The following is a 17,368-nucleotide window of genomic DNA, read 5'->3' on the forward strand; positions in this document are numbered from 1 at the left end:
TTAGCTGCTGCACTTATTTCCTGAAGAAAGCAGAAGTGGAAAAGAGCAAATGAACCACGTGTTCAGGACCCACCAAGCTCCCAAAGCAACACAATTCAGTTGATGCACAAACCTGGCAGGCATTGCATTCCTCTGTCTGGATAAAGAGTAACCAGTTATTCCCCCTCCTCCCCCTCCCCCCCCCCTCCCCCAATACCATATTCACAATGAAGAGTGTGTCTGAATGGGGGTGGTCTTAATTTTGTTTCTAAGTTTAAGGTTTTACCAAACCACTACAGGAATACAGCATCACAAAGCTCACACTCTGTGCAACATATGCAAAAAGTACTGTCAACAACTGGAGTCCTTCCTCAAATGCAGTACCCTTAAAATAAATATACTTGAACACTGAGGTAAATATTCAAGCCCTTGACTTCTCTACTAAAATGGCTAAGGCAGCTAGTCAAAGAGGCAAATGAGCACTGTAAACTGCACTGACAACAAAGAAGTCTTGATTAGCCATGGGGTGGGATAAGACTACTTCTCAGTTGTCTTTTTGCTTTTTTTGTTCTTCCCAGTGACATACCTCAAAGGCTTTATAATTGTTTTTTAAGAGGAGGGGATGTAAACATTTTTTATAGAGGAAAAATAAGAATGTTTTAAACTGTTTCTCCCAGAAAATTTTACTGTGACCTTGAGCATTAGTGGGATTGTGGCATTACAGAAACTGAAATCTAAGGGGATTTTCCTCTATATTGTTAAAGTCACCAGTATTCTGTTAGTGTCTACTTCTCTCAAATGCCTGAAAAATTATTCAGGAGGAAGAACAATTTTCTCTTCCAGCTAAACTACAGCAGCACCCAGGCTGCTGGTTCCAATGGTAGAAGCACCAGGTCCTGAAAGGTCTGATTTCACTGTTGGACAGGGTTAGGTTATGAGAACAACAGGAAAGTGATTGCCTGTATAACATGGGGACCTCCATTAATGCAGTGATGTTTCTAGCACACAACAGTCCCAGTAGATTGTTCTCAATCTCCTTGTGTGACACAAGGTTGCCCTTGGAGCCACCTGCACACAGGGGTGTCTCCAGTGAATGTGACATTGGGCTACTGGAAAGCTAAGCTGAGAGCTGCACACACAGGCTTCCAGGCAGCTCTGAGTACATGCAGAGCACAAGCCCACGCAGCCTGCATTGGCTGTGCCAACGTATCCACTGTTTTCCTGCCTTTAGGCTGTTCACATATTAGCCAATACTTTCCCAGTTGCAATCTAGCCCAAACCAGTGGTGATGAATGACAAGCACAGAGACACTGAAGAGAATATTAATACCATCCAAGAGAGAACATTGTTTTCCCCTTTCTAGTTTAGAAGAAGCCTAAATGTTACCACTGCTACTCCATTTCCCCTTTCATTGTCAGTTTACAATCGTGAAATGAGATCATTTGCAGCAGTGCCTCCATGCTGTTTGATCACAGAGCTTTATTTCCCAGGAGCCTTCTCCTATCTAGTGGTGCCCTCTCCATGGATGCTCTCAGGACACAAGCAGCCACATAGTCATTAGGTAGATTTCTATCTCACGCAGCATAGGAATCATCATTTCTTTTTTATTTTGCACTATCTGCTGATGGGGCTGAAAGTGGAGAGTTACAACACGCCCTCCTGTTCCATCTCTGCTTCACTGGAGCAGAACAGCTGTAACCAAATTATCTGTAGTAAAAATAACTCAAGAAATAAAGACAAGCTAATAGCTAATGTAGTAGGTCACGGCACCACAACTTCCCTTGTCAGTTTGGACCATTTACATTTATACCCCCTTGCACCATGCCTTCACCCACAAGGAAGAAGAGGAACTACCTTTCTTAAGCCTTCCCTCTGTCCAGTTGATCTGATCCAGAATTAGTACGCTTTGGGAGAAAGACAGGTAGATATAAGGACATTCTTTTTCAAGAAGTTCTGCACTTCACACCCAGCACTGTCAAGAAAGTCACCTAGATAACAGCTTCCGCACACACGTACAAGCACCGAAGTCTGTATAATCCGGGATGGCCTCACAAGACCAAATTCTCTCTGAACATTTCCTGAGCCCATTCAGCATGCCAGAAAGCAGGCCTCTCAGTTCTACAAAAAGGAACAGTTAGCTGTATTAAAACAGACCCCCCCAAAAAGCTTTTCTTTACAAAAGGAATCTCCCCTGGCTGTCATCCTAACACTGCTAGCTCCTTCCTATCATATACCTTCGCAGTAACACTAAGCAGCACTGGGTGATCTGAGGCAAAGGTCTGTGGATAACTACCAGACCCACCTGTCTTACAGCACCAAGTAACATCCCTTACACCAATTCACATGAAACTTTTCTTCACTATTCCTGCCTCCAAACACAAGAGGAAAAACCCTGTTCCATGCCTGTGCAGTACATGCAACATTTTCTGCTTCGCATTCACAACCTTCAATCAAGAAAAAGTGTGGGTTAGACTCATGCCTTTCAACACTGAAGTGTCCAAAAGTTGGGTCAGCTGCAGGTTTTTTCACCCTTTGCCTTTCCTGCTAAGACATTGCTCCATTTCATTTTCCTCTCCTCTCTTCAGTGGCAGAAGATGTCAGTGAGACCACAGAGAAAGGTAACACACAAAAAAAGCAAACCAAGAGACAACCAAAAGCCTGGGAGGCCTTGGGTGGTAGCTGCCATGCAGCAGGAGACAACCGGGGCCGTGGAGAAGGAGGCTGCCCCTCAGGCTTGCCCACTGCAGCACACGGTCGGGCCTGAGGGGACCTGTGGCTGCAAGCAGCGCTACCAGCCCTGAGGAAATCAGCAGGGCCATGCTACACAGACAGTAGTTTGCATATTTGTGTGCCTGCACGGGTAGCTGAAGTTCAGGATTAAGGTAAATGGAGCTAATGCTGATGAAGCCATAAAGGCGGTAGCAACGTGTTGCTGCCAGGCAGCTGTCCTCTGCATGTGGCCACCCTGCACCCCTCTGAGCTGAGCACACTTGCTTTGAGTTCGGAGGTGCCGCTACACCACTAACTACACTGACACCATGATGATCAGAAGCAGCAACTTGCTGAAGTAATGCTCCAGACTCCTCTCACAAAAAGTGTCCATTTTCTTCCCTAGACATCTAGGGGCTCCATGAGCCACCCTCTGGGCCTCCCACCACACAGGCTGGATCTTGGCAGCAATAAGATTTGGAGTGGTGGTGTTGTGACATGGATAATATCCACAACATGGATATGAAATATATGAAATTCTGTTGTTTCAAAGGGTTTCACTGGTAATTGGTACAAAATTCCCTCCATCAACAAGAGTCCTTAAATCAAACTGTGATGTTTATATGTTTTTGTTTCAACAAGAATGAACCAAAGTAAATCCAATAGGCTGGGTCTTATATGTCAGACTAGAGTAGTGGTTTTCAGTCTTTTTCAAGTTGTGAAATTCTGAAGTAGTTTCCTATGAACCTTTACAGAAAAAGTTCAAGGCTGCTGCTTTTAATTTCCCCCTTTTCTTAGTTATTTTTTGTGTCTTCTTTAAAAGGAGTCAGGAATGGTCAGGAAGGAAATATCAGTGGACTATAAGCACAGAAATACAATACAAATTGAAACTCTAATATTTTATTCCTGTCCTTAACTATATACCACCAAAATTATTCCAGCTATTCTAGTTAGTAAAACAATAGCAACTTCTAAAGAAAAAAAAAAAAAAAAAAAAAAAAAAAGAAAAGTAAACCCAGCCACATTTAGAAAATATTTTGTAACAAAAAGTTAAAACCTTTTTTTTTTTTTTTTTTCCAGAAGAAAAAAGGATCAAATCTGAAAGTTCCTCTGGAAGTTGCTATTTACACTAAATGCCACCTACTGACCAGAAATACATTGTGCATGAAAACTTTTAAGGTGGCTTGGCTAAACACATGATATTCACACTGGAAGGCGTGCATATTCATCTACGGAGATTGAGGAAGTTGAAAGCCTAATGAACGTATAACGGCATACCATTTCCCCCCTTCCTGTACCTCAGATCAACATTCTACTACATGATACAAAGGAATTCATTGTTTTCAGGAGTATTTGAATTAATGGATCATGATGCAGACATTCTGCAGTAAAACATCTACAAAATATAAAGGTAGACTTGAACACAAAGCACTCATCAGAAAACAACACTCTCAGACAAAAGCACAAGATATAATTACATAAACATATTGACCAAGAGCTGCTTTCCAGGAAGATTTACTTATTTGGAGAATCAGCACCAAAACCTCTAGCGAACACCATTTTCTCAAAGTCTTAGAAATATTTTCTTCCTTTTTAATACCCCCATTTGCTCTCAAGCAAGGATTTTTAGCTTGCACAGCCTGCAGTAACTCTTTATTGTCAGAAGAAATAGGGAGCCTGCAGTTCAGGCTAAACCAATTAAACAAAATCCGTGCAAAGCATATGTGAAAGCAGACATTTTACATCTCTGATGTATCCCCTACTAACAACCTTTTTTTTCTTTTTAGCTCCCAGTTCTATTTATAAACTCCTGCTCCTGACCTTGCTCTCCTGTAAGCTGCACTCCCAGAGGGACTCTGCATATGTCCAGGAAGGCAGCTATCCCACAGCAGTAACTACTCAGGTACCTTCAAATAACTAATAAGCATGCTTAACAAGCCCTCAGACCCTATTCATGGGCAAACCTGGCTTTTCTACATTCTTCTAGCTCTCTGAACTAGACTCATGTACCTTCTCCACTTTTTACTTAGTGTTAGTATTAGTATTTGCAGAACACTGCAATTGTACCCAATTGCTAGATTTCACTGTCATAAAAAATTTTGGGCAGAAACAATGAGGACAAACTGATACAAGCAGTAGGTTTGCTATCTGATATTCCTTTGCTAAAAACAATTCTTGAAACTGAGTAGGTCCTTGGGAACTGTTTTCATCTTTTCCTAGGAAAGGACTGCTTTTAGGGTGTTCAGATGATTGTTCTAGGCTAGTAAATAATAGGGGAAAACAAACAAACAAACAAACAAAAAAACTCTGTTTATCTTACAGCCAGACACATTAATAGTTTCTTTTCTGCTAGTAGCTTAACCTATAAGAATACATAAAATTGCTGCTGCTGCTCAGGAAAAAAAAAAAAAAAAAAAAATAGAACTGAAATTAAACCCTCATGCTGAACATATCAAAATACTTTGTTAAAGAGAAAAGTTGAACAATAAAAAACTCATCATTAGCTGCACAATCACTTGTCAGCTTAGTGTATTCAGACCTTGAAAGTACAGCTTACAAATTTGCAGCAGAGGCTGCTACCACATGTGGTAGAGGAGGAACTGGTAAAATCAGTTACCTTGCAGAGAGGCTCACCACAAAAAGGAAGTGCATCAGGCTCCTCAGCAGCTGCTTGTTAGATAGGAATCCCTTTTGCTGCACTGCTATCCCAGGGCTGGAGAGCAGTGGCTCAGAACTGACAACCCATAAAATTATTTCTGGATGTCTGTGTGTTAGGATGCCAGTCCAGACACTGGGTCTTGCGATGCCTCTGCTTGAAGTTATTGCCTCTTTGTGAGCAGATGGATGTGAATGGATGCTCACATGGAGGTCTAAGAAGACTTACTCAGTATTTAGGGTTTTTAAGCTGCACAAAAAGAGACCAGTCTTGAAGTGAAACTGAAACCATTGTTTTGTAGCTCAGTCAATCACTACAACAAGCTTAAAGGGAAGCGTAGTTGCCTTATGAAGGAAGCAGAAAGTTCTTTGGTCTACCTCATGAGAGTGTGGGATAAACATGCATTCAGAGTGTAATCTACAAGGTTTATGTCTCCATCATGTCAATTACATAGCAACAAACTAGTACCAGAGCCTATGCTCAGAGCAGTGAGAGAGTTACCAGCATCTTTACAAAAAAAAAAAAAAAAAAAAAAAGTCAGTCCCACGGCTTGTGTTTCATTCTCCACGGTTGGAGATGTAGCTCAGAGGTGGAACTCATCTGAAGAGCCTTCCTGAATGCACAGATAACAAGCGTATGATTAAATATTTCATGTGGTCAGGCCAGGCTCTAGTGGTAATTTTTCTTTCTATTTGAAATCATTTCCATTGAACTTTTATATTTCTTTTATTTCTTAATTGTTGCTTAAGTGAGAAAAGAATAAAGATGAAAAATTCACCCTGTCTTTCCCCCATACAAGCATGCCTCTAAGAGATATTCAGAGCTCTTCCTTTACCACGCAGCTATTCTATCCATGCAGACCACAAATATGAAACTATACCTTGCAGCCTTTTAGCCCCCACCCCAGCTCCAGACATTACCTGTTTGCTGTGTCTCAGAGGTAGCATCAGCAGCCTGCATTCAGAGCATTTCATGTGTTGGCACCTTCGCCTCCAAGTGTCACCAGGTGGCAGCACAGCAGAAGGGCTCTCGAGGTCTGATGCCACAGAAAGCCTAGAAATCATGCAAAGCTGCAAGTAGGCAGTTCGTTCTCATGTTATAATTGTAGCTCCCATAGGTTTTCCTCAGTCCGTCTTAAATAAGGAGATAGGAGAGTACATCATAGAACAAAATATTATGACTTTCGTTCCTGTATATACTTTCAGCAATTTAAACTTTTATAGAATTACATTTCGAGCTTCTGGAATGGACATATTTTGGTTGGGCACCCAGCAGAGAAGCCACTTGGAACACAGTGGTCTGTTTTGACCCTCCCATTCTAGGGGCACAGAAGCTGTCAGCATGCAGCAGAGCAGATAAAGGATTATGAACAAAGAATGGAGCTTGATGTGGGTAGGAAATTGCTTGTAAACTTGGTCAACTTGTTTGGTCAACTTGGCAAATAGTTTCAAAAAAAAAATATATCAGGGACATGTAAAGGAAGATTTTTTTTCCTATTATTATTATTTATTTTTATTTTTTCCCCAATACTTTTGGAGCAAACCTAGTCGACATTGTTTTGAAAAGGCAACTTGCATTTAAACGTTGAACAAAAATGTAAGTAAGGTGATTAAATGTAAGAAAGATGCTGATTAAAGCATCACAAACAAAACAAACAAACAAAAAGAATATCCAGAGACAAATGTCATTTGGGGGGTGTTAAATCATAGTCACACTTTTGGGAGGTTATTTTGTTGTTCTTAAAGAAAAAAAATCCTATTCACACAGTTCTATTTCTATAAATCCAATAATATTTTTTTTTTCAGCGTTATTACTTTCCAAGCTGTAAATTCCCTGCAGTAACACTAGCTTAGGAACTGTCTTCATAAGGATTTAGAACCTTTTTTTTTTTTTTTGGTGCTGCAATATTTCTGATATTCAATTGTGGTATCTCTCTGCAGACTCAGTACACTGCAGCTGCTGAGAGTCTGTAAACATGGACAACCTGCACATGAGATCATATTTGAGAAGGTATTTGTGTAAATACACAGCTGGGTAGTTCAAATAGGCATGTTCCATATATTGATATTGGGGAAGAGAAAGGAAGGATGTAAATGTCATCTTCCAGGAAACGGGAATCATTGAAAAGCTGGTGTTGATTATCAAAATTAAGAGCACTTTTATTAGGATTGTATCTGCTTTAAACTGAATGCTGATTTTATAAGAACATGACCACTAAATGATTGTTCCCCCATGGAAATGCTGGTATTATTATTTAAAAAACAAAAATGTGTTTCACGTTTTCCAGTTACATTTTGATCCAAACGAATTTACAGGAAAAAAAAAATCAGGTCACAGTTTTGCTTAGTAAGTAAAACTACTTGTTTTAAATCTATTTTATAGTGCATTTTATTTCCATACATCTCTACAAAATTATCATCTGAGTGGTCATTATTATAATCTCTATTTTACAGGCTGGAAAACAGAGACATTAATAACTGAAGTGACATAACCAGGGCCAGGTTGCCACCCAGTGACAGAGCCAAAGAAACTATCTGGCCTCCGAGACCCAAGTCCAGAAGTCATTAATATTTACAATTCAATTTTGATTTAGTTATTTTCTCTCCTTCTGCTTTTTTTTTTTTTTTTTTGAAATAGAAAAAAATTGTCAGTGTTAAAATAACATCACTTCTGAAATTTTTAACTCCCATCATTTTTCACCTAACCTCCAGTTTTAACCCTAGTTTCATTTTGCATCAGATCAGACTAAGTGAGTACAGTTTTTCCTGAGACAGCAGGAAGAGACATATTTCTGAAGATGCCAGCCTCAGTCCCCAGTGTCTAAAATATGCATGCACTGCTCTTTGGCTCTTGCCACTAAAAGAAATAATCCATTCTGCAACAATAGCATTTAACATTTAAATAATGCATTTCTGTATTTCCTCTCTGAATAAAGGACCTCATTTCTCTTAGGCCTACAAATATAAGTGACTACCCATGTTTCTGCTTTTTAATGCAGCTGATTCATGAGGTTCTGCAGCTCCTGACTAACGAGTGTATTCCTGTCACTGATCTCAAGTGTGCAGGGAAAATCTCGACACGTAGAGGAACAGGTGAGTGAGAAAAAAAAATACAGTAACCTCTCCAGACATGTCTGGGACTGTCAGAGCAATTCCAACAAATTTTCTTAGATTTGAGTGAGAGCAGGCTGATGTCAAGATACAACTGGAGGCCTGGCTGTATAGACAATACAATTAGAATTAGAGACCTGGGCTAGACAGCAGAGCTACCTAGGACTTAGACATACAGCTTCCTTTCACTATGAAGTTTGAGGCTCTATGCTTTGCTTACATAATACAAAATCCAAACAATATGATTTACTCCAATAATTTCTGATCCAGCAGGTCAGTTAAGCATGTATTTTGATGTAGGACAAGTGAGTAGTCTCTTATGGTTTCAGTTACGCTAATCCCATACTTCATGCTAAACTTAATTTCCTGATTCCAGTATAGCAAAACACTTAAGTTTAGGGAAATTCAGAATTAATTTCATAGAGAAATTCCAAGAAAAGACTCATCTATTTGAAAGAGGTAATGATGTGGGGAAGAACCTCAGCTGCTATTTACCTGATCTGACAGATGTGATTGCAGTAGCAGGTCTGCTAGACCTGTGATGATATGAGGGTGTCAGTGAAGCAAGGGTTAGAGAGAGAAGTAGCATTTTGCTAGACCAACAGGTATAGCAGCAAAAACCATCTTTCAGACAGGCTCGCAAAAATGGGGGAGAAAAGGAAGCTCTGGAGGTTATCTAGGCCAGCCTTCTGGTTGGAACAGGCCTACTACCAAAACTAGCCTAGCCACCTTAAAAGCCTCTGAATACCTGCTTTCTTTGTATCCATCCCAGTATTTCACCATTGTCCTGGTGAAAAAGTTTTCTTAGTCTCCAAACTGAATTCCTAAGATAAAACCAGGCAGACATTGCTTTCCATTTTATTATCTGCCACTACCAAGAAGCTTTGAGTTACATGGTCTTTGAAAAAAACATTTAACTTGTTGTGGACTGATACTAGATCCCCCATTAGTCTCTCTGCCAGATTAAGCAAGCTTCAACATTTTCTTCCTTGTAGGTAGCGTACCCTGGCTCTCCAACAATCTGAGTAGCACTTGCTCAGAAGTTTTTACTGTATTTGTGTTGTTTATATTATTGTTGTTTATATTATTGTATTGACTTTATATATTGCTTTTATATTAATAATCTGTCTTGTCTGCCTCCAACATATGAAGGTACATCACAAAACAGAGTTGGAAATCTTTTTCACATAATTCAGAACTGTCTAGACTTTCTTTTGTTATATAATGACTTATCGGAAGTCAGAAATTTCTGTTAAAGATTTTCCTTCTCCTTAGTATATTACACCCCCTCAATATGGTCAGAGACCATTATGCTTATAGCAAGACCAGAAAAAGGGCACATCAACATCTTTGGTGTTTGTCAGCAGTAAACAAAAAAGAGGGAAAGAAAATACAAATTCAGGTTTTCTTTATCTACCATGAAGAATAACACAATTCTCTAACTGTGTTTGCATGTCACTTAAGCAAAATACCTAATACTCCTACCTGAGGGGCACACTTTCAAATTAAGTCAACTGGTTTTCAGGTATTTGCTACAGTAGCAGAAGAGGTCTTGTAGGGATATAAGCATTCAGCATGTTCATCACCGCAGAAAGAGGAAAAATTGAAGCCATCTTTGGCCATCAGCATTATGGCTGCTTGTTTAGTTTCTTCCCATACTCAGGTTTATGACAGCTGTATTACAGCCTTCTCTCAGGCAGTAGCTGCTGCTCTCTGGAGAAGCTCGTACAGCCTGAAATGAAAGATGAATGTTCTTGACCTACTTGTAGAATGAGACTAGATAGGAAGGAACACTGACTGCAAAAGATTGTTAAAGATACCCAAAAATTGCCTAGCTTCACTCTGCAAAACATTTAAAGTTATTCTTGTTTATAGTTTCCACTTTGTCCCACGTTTCTGATTGTATTTCTGTAAGATCATAATTCTGCCCTCTCTTAGTAGCCTAGAAGTGTTTGGCACGTTCATTGCCTCATCTGAAAAATATTACCTCTGGGAGACCCAAGATGCCATTAGGCTTACTTAAAATAAATAAATAAGTAAATAAAATAACCCAAACCTAAAGAAATTGCTCCATTTATGTTTTAGTTACAGATAATCCCTGAAGTTTTTTCTGAACTGTTGACTTTTTCCCCCCCCACCACAAAAACACCCTTCAAGCTTTCAGTTGTTTCCAGAGCAGATCTAGAGCATCAACACAGCATCCTCCATCATGCATTATCCGCTTACCTAGTACTAGAGGTCATTTTTAAAGGTCCACATATTTCTTGCTGTGTCTTCTAAGAGTGCCAATAAAAATGCTGATTACTGACAGCTGAAAGACTGGCAATGCTTTTCACCTGTAAAACCAGATGGCAGCATCCTCAAGAGGTTTTGATCACTTAGCCTGGAAGCAAAGGTCATATCAAATTGAAATTTCTTCTGGTCATTAGATACTTCAAACGATATCTATTTACTGCTCAATCTTTTTTAGCAAGAGAATTTCCACAGTTCCTATACACATATTTATTCCAGCTTGTCTTGCAAAGGCAATGCTGCTGCAATTATTGATCTGAAAATGCATACCAAAGTCCTTTCTTCTTTGGATCCTTTTCCATCAACTTCATTTTATACAGTAAGAGAACAAATTCTAACCAAATGAAGTTGCAATCTAAACAAACTGGATCTGGTTTTCAATGGTGCCAAAGTCCAGGGTGATTAGATCTTGGGCTTTGATCCAGACCCATCTTGCTGATGAGTAAAGAGAATGTATCAATCAGCTAGTTACAACAAGTCCTTGGCCTGCATATGGTAGCAGAAGATGAGGAGGAGGAAAGAAGGATATGCCATGCAGTAATTGGTGGGTGACAGCATGCTGCACATGCAGCCTGGGGAAATAGAGATCCATTCAATGCCCCCCACACAGATTCAGCAACTTCACTGGCCCACGCACTCTTCCGTCGCAAGTACCCGACATGTTTCATAGCCTCTAGCCATCAGCCCTGGCGCCAGCAGATGAATCATATCTTCTATGAGTGTCCCCACTGCAATAACTTACTAACATTATCATCCACTGGATTTAGATAATGTTTGCCAATCCCAGGTCTCAAAACACTGCATGGAGGTGGATAGGGCCTGGGGCTCAGTGTCTTTCGTGTGACCAAGGGAAATGAGTCAGCATTAAGTCTGTAGGCTTCACCTCCACACTCTACTCAAGTTTTCTAACCCCTAGGCCATACCATTTGATATCATTATGTGCTTAACAATCAATGGTAAACACTTGTGACATACAGAATGTTTTTTCCACATTCCAAAGAGGTGACAGATAATTAAGGAACACATTTATTTTTAGATTCACACAAGAAGCAGATAATAACAGTTCTCTAGTCCTTGGTTAGTCAGCCAATTCCTATTTTCTCACCCTGTAGATGGTTACTGCTCTGTGACACACAATCTGTATCTAGACCAGTGATTTCCAGTAATAGGTACACACATAAATGTTGTTATCTCAAGCCATCAGGAAGGACCCTCTTGCCTCAGATCAGTCACAGTGGTCTTATTGTCTACAACCACATAGCTTCACTGGTCTTTTCAAGAAGCCTGGGGAACTGGTTCATCTTTGACCTAGCTCTAGAACAGGATAAGCCCCAGACTGCTAGGGACTTTCTGAAGCAACAGATGTATGTTGTTTAGAATTACTAGTACAAAGATTTACACTGAGGTTCGGCATGTGACTTTAGGTATCCTTAAGCTGGGGAGACCACACAGCTGCATTTTCTGGTATCTCTGTTCAAATTCTCTGATCAGGATATTCTTAAACTCTATTCAAAGATACCCACACCAAATAGGAGGGGAGAGCTTATGTCATAAAGCTGTATTTCCATTTTTCTCAGTTTCCATTTAGCAATGAAACAGCTTAATACAGAGAGAATAAGCCAAATCAGCTGTTACTGAAGTTTATTTTTCCCCCTACTGCATGGCCTTCTACAGAGTTGCTTTTTATATAGAAGGGTGTATGTATATTTGTTAAGAAGTCATATTGTCAGGTATATATGTGGAAGGAGCATCTGGCCGTGGTGTGGGGCAGGCACAGGTGAAGAGGTGACCTGGGTTGCAGATGAAGCAGCACTTGAGGCAGAGCCAGGACATCCCCAGCCATACTTCAAGGGCAGGGGTCCTTTGAGGTGTGGTTCAGTGGAGGTGGTGCAGCCTAGGGACGCGCATCCCAAGAAACTGCCTGTAGGATGGAAAGAGGCTCTGAAACTTGTGAGCGACTTAAGGTACAAACCATTGAGATCTCTTGCCTCAGCTATCCTGCTCAGTGTAGGTAGGTTGGTATACAGTCTTCAATGGTTAAACATTGCCATAGGCTCTGGTTCACCCATGACACTTGCTAGGTTACCTTTCTGTTGGACTTATTCTCAGTTTTTCTTTCAGGAAGTACTTTAAATTGTCAGACCAAAAGCACTGCAGCCTTCAGTGCTGAGATGATTTTTTTTCTCTCCTAGCTGGCAATTTTTAATAGTTTTTGTTGTTGTTGTTGTTGTTGTTTTCCCCTGACAGTTTATTTTCCCATAAAAGTACATCTGGGAGACTCAGATATGAATTTCTTATGATTGATCTGTGGAAAAAAATAGGAATTTTTTGACTTCTAAAAAAAGATTTAAATTGTTTGATTTGAAAATTGCTTTAAGAAGGGCTGATAATCTTGATGTCAAAGCAAAACATTTCAAACAGGATCAAATGGAATGCTTCTGTTTACACTAAGTACTTTGTTTTCAATTAACCAAAAAGACTTCAAAGCTAGTATCTAGGGCTGAACATGGCTGTTATTTATTTGAGTGTTTCCATTTCACCCATGAACATGATAATCAATTATTTATATATAATATCCTTCCCCAGAGATGAAATCAAGCTCTCATGATAAGTGACTTAGCAGGAAGAAGTGTCACCAGTTTCCCGTGAGGTAAGAAGTTCAGTTAACTTTATTTCTTGTTATGTGTTACTGTACACACCTTTTGATTTCCTGCTCAAAGTGCAAAATGATGCAATCTAAACAACATCAAATTGGACAAGAAAAGCTGAAAATATCAAGAAAGAAAGAGGTCTCCTGGACTGTTAGGAAGAATGACTTTTTAATCCAGGCACTGGATAGGAAGTCGGAAGCCTAACTTCCCTCAGCTCTTGCTATTGCTGGTTACCCCTGCTGGTGTCAGGGTATTTGCTAAGCATGTTGGCCAAAGGATCACCAGTTAGCTGCTTCTCACCATGCTGAAGCCCAGCTAATATAGATAATTAGTGGGGAGATAACTGCAGGAGCCTGCATATTCAAAACAGATCCCACTTTCAGCCTCATTTACAGGTGCGTAAATCTGAGGCAGCCATTGTGAGCTCAACAGATTTATGATCACTTCTAAGCAGCTGGTTCTACTGGCAGCTAAAGCAAGTAAAGGTCCAAAGCATCTTTGCCATTGTTCCAGCCTTGCACACTAAGTATAATTTCTGTGGAGGGCCAGAGAGCCTCTTCCACTGCTGGAGATACAACTTCATGGCCAGTGTTCAAGATCCAAAATATGATGCATCTTCTTGGCAAAGAAAGAAGCTGCCAGTCTCAGGTGCTTGTTGTCAATGCAACTCAGCAATGTAAACCTGCAGGGTGATGTTGCAGAGCATGCACTTTGCCAGGGAGATGTTTACCCACTTTACTGTGTTGCAAAAGGACCTGCTAGGCAAGAGATAGGGATGGTGAGCTCATGCTACGAGCAGCCCTTGAGCCCTACAAGCAGGGGCAGAATGTGTCAATTGGATTTGATTTTCATCCAACTATTTGTAGTTTATAGATACTAATTGCTAGTATCTAACTATTTTGTCAACTGTCCTTTACTCTCCCCACTGCTGACTTGCTCCTTCCCAGGATGGGGCGAAGGAGAGCTTAGCAAGGAGTGCAAATAGAAACGACTGGTGCTAGGATGGAGTGCTGGCATTCCCCTGTGCTCATCCCACCAGACTGTCAGTGCAGAGAAGAGCTGTTGTTCTGCGCTGCAGTAACCGTTGTCATTTCTCCCATCTCCCTGGTGCTCGCTGGATTCCCTTCCCAGAAGGGCTGCAGCCCCTGGGTGCTCCCTGCATGCCACTGCCCTGTGGCCCAGCACACTTTGTGTTTCCTTCAGTGCACAACCTTAGCACATGCACAAGCTCCTCGGCGTGTGTTTTGTGCCCTTTTTTCCCCCCAGCTCGAGCTGGGAGAGATTCAGCTCTCCGTCCTTGGCGAGTTGAAGCGTCTGTCGAACGCGACAGGAGGAAGATGCTGAGGGGGGATGCGGGATCCACGCTGCTCCCTGGAAGAGGCATATTAATAACACCGATGCACGGCCAATTAGCAGAAGGAGCCGGGTCCAGCCCTCGTGTCTGCGTGCTAGTGATTTATCGGCAGTAATTACTTAGGCACTCAGCGCTGAGATCGGACGGGAATTAATTCGAGGCCGGATAAATAATGCATGACGGTTTATTTAGCCCCACGTGAAGCGTCGCCCCCGAGCCAGAGCTGGGAGCTGAGCGAGGTGGCGGAGGGCGGCGGCCGGGCCCGGGGCCGCCCGCTGAGGCGAGGCGAGGCGAGGCTGCCGGCAGGGAAGGAGCATGCTGAGCCCCCGGATCCGGCAGGCCCGGCGAGGTGAGTCCTCGGGGGGCGCCGGGCCACACCGGGAAACTTCCCCGGGAGGGCGAGGGGAGGGAGCGGCGGCGGCAGAGGCTCCGGGCAATAAGCGGTGGGTGGGAGGGAGGGGGCTGGCCCCGCGGTGGTCTGCGGTGCCGGGGGGGATTGAAGCGCTGGATTCCGACCTGGGACTCGGTGGAGTCTCTGCACCCCTGTGGGGGTTGCTAATGCTGCGCTTGTCATGCCGAAATTCCTGCTGGCGGCTGGCGGCAGGTGTGGCAGGCTCACCTGCGGCACCTCGCAGCAGCGGGCTGCTGGAGCGCGCTGCCCCTCCGGGCCGGGATGCAGGCGCTGGGGAAAGTCACTTGGTGGGAGCTGCTGGCGAGGACAAAGGAAGGAAGGGAGGAAAACCTGCTCTGGGTCTGCAACAGCTGCTTAGAGCAGTCCTGCAGCCCTGCTCGTAAAGCGATCGGCAAGGGCTGGGCACGGCTCGCCTGGAGGAGATGCTGTGGCAGGGGCTGCGTTGGGTGATCTCCTGCTGCTGCTCCAGCTCCTCTCTTGACATGGCATTTGTTGAGCATCATTGCCATTCACAGCCTAATGGCAGTCTCGGGAGGATATCTTCCCGCCCATCAGAAACAGAAACAGATTAATGTCACTTAGGAGCAAAAGCAGACACAGAAGTGTATGTAAAGATTAGGTTTTTCCTCTGCCATGCCAGCGTTATAAAATAGAAAAGCGTCACTGGTTCTAACTGCTGTGATTCTGAGACAGATAATACCAGATACATGTCACTTTGGGTCATACATATCTATCTAAAAGCAATGTTTTGCTCTGAACAGTCCTTAAAATACCAACAGTCCATTAAGTAGCAGTATCTTAGGAAAAAGAAAAAAAAAAAAAAAAAAAGAAGAAGCTTTCTGCTATTTGGGTTGTATATATGCAATCTCATCCACACTAATTCATAGGTACTTGTATTTTACTTGCACAATTTTGTAGAAGTTCAGCACATCTTTTGTAGATGCTGCCTCTTTGCCATTCCCCTTCTAAGGGGTGCCTGATCTTATTTAAGTGTTTTAATACATTTATTATCTAGCATTCCTGTGGGTTATTGTAGCTCTGATGAGACACAAGCTAATTGATGTGACTAAAGTGGTACAGGAAATCTGTGGCAGAGGAAGGAAACAGGCTTTCACAACTATATGCTGTACTACCACTTTTTTCATCTATAAGAGAATATAAATATATATTGAAGTCTAGTTATGAGGCATATCCTAGATCCCTGTGGGTTACTGATGCTCAGAAGACAAACTGCAGTGTACTTCTGTGATTCAATTTCAATTTATAGCAATATATGTCATTCTCTCAGTGTTTGATCTGAGTTTGATTTGTTAACTGTGCAGTGGTAGGTTTATTTCTGAGTGAATTTAGAGCTCATGGAAAGAGCTGTCTTGATGCCTTTTGAAACGTAAGGAATTTTCCTACTTTTGTAATGCCTTGGCAAAATATTAGTTACCAGGCTGGGCCTAATCCTGCAAGGCTCTTCTATAGCTGTCATTCATAGGAGCTGCAAACAGGCAGTGCTGAAGATGGCTGAATGTTTCTTTGAAGGTAAGCGTCCCACCTTGCAAGACTGAAGTGAATATAAAATGGTTGTTCTTGCTCCCTGACCTCTCTGCTGGGGTTGTTAATGAAGGTTCAGATAGTAAAAGGTGAGCAAGCAACGTATTGAGAAGGGCTGCACAAATCTTTAGCTGATGGTGAGCATCAACAAGGTCTGGAAATCCACAAGCTGCTGCATGAGCTTTGTTGACTTCAGGGCAGGCTGTTAGCTCTGCTACTGAGGACATAGTTGTTGGCAGCATGACTTCTCTGAGCAGATGAGAAGGGATCAAAAAGAATGCTCTGGCTACAGACTCTGGGTTCACTGGAGTGTGATGGGAGGCAGTAATAAAGTGGAACCCAGAGATGTTCTTGTATTTACTGTAGATTTATTGTAGTTGAATTACTCAAGCTACCTTGTCTGTATGTGCTGCTCTTTGCTTCAGGCTCCCTGCATCTGTTCACATAGGTCCTGGGTTTAAAGATATTAAGGCTTTTCAGAGTGTTGAGTCTGACATCTGAGGTGTAGCTCTCAATATCCGTGATAGGTATGGTAGAGAACAAAGATAACTGGCCTTACGAGAGGTAACTGTCAGTGTAATGTAGTCCTTGCCATTTCATCAGCAAGCTCGCATCTGTAACTCAGACACATTCATTTAAGAGGTACATTGTTTTCATAATGCC

General features: G+C 41.9%; 1 protein-coding gene across 6 annotated transcripts in view; it reads left to right on the forward strand.

Moving 5' to 3' along the window:
- Window positions 1-15,066: 15,066 nt before the first annotated feature.
- ARHGAP22 (Rho GTPase activating protein 22) overlaps window positions 15,067-17,368 on the forward strand; it is a gene marked incomplete at its 5' end in the record, with an annotated part of 145,886 nt that continues 143,584 nt past the window's right edge. For all 6 annotated transcript variants that reach the window (XR_014317964.1, XM_082765336.1, XM_082765338.1 and 3 more), the window contains one exon: window positions 15,067-15,100. Coding sequence is in view for 5 of the 6 variants with exons in the window: in XM_082765336.1 (XP_082621462.1) it covers window positions 15,067-15,100 (34 nt within the window). The remainder of the gene's footprint in view (window positions 15,101-17,368) is intronic.

Source organism: Aythya marila (assembly GCF_965140915.1).
Source record: "Aythya marila genome assembly, chromosome: 7".
NCBI lineage: Eukaryota > Metazoa > Chordata > Aves > Anseriformes > Anatidae > Aythya > Aythya marila.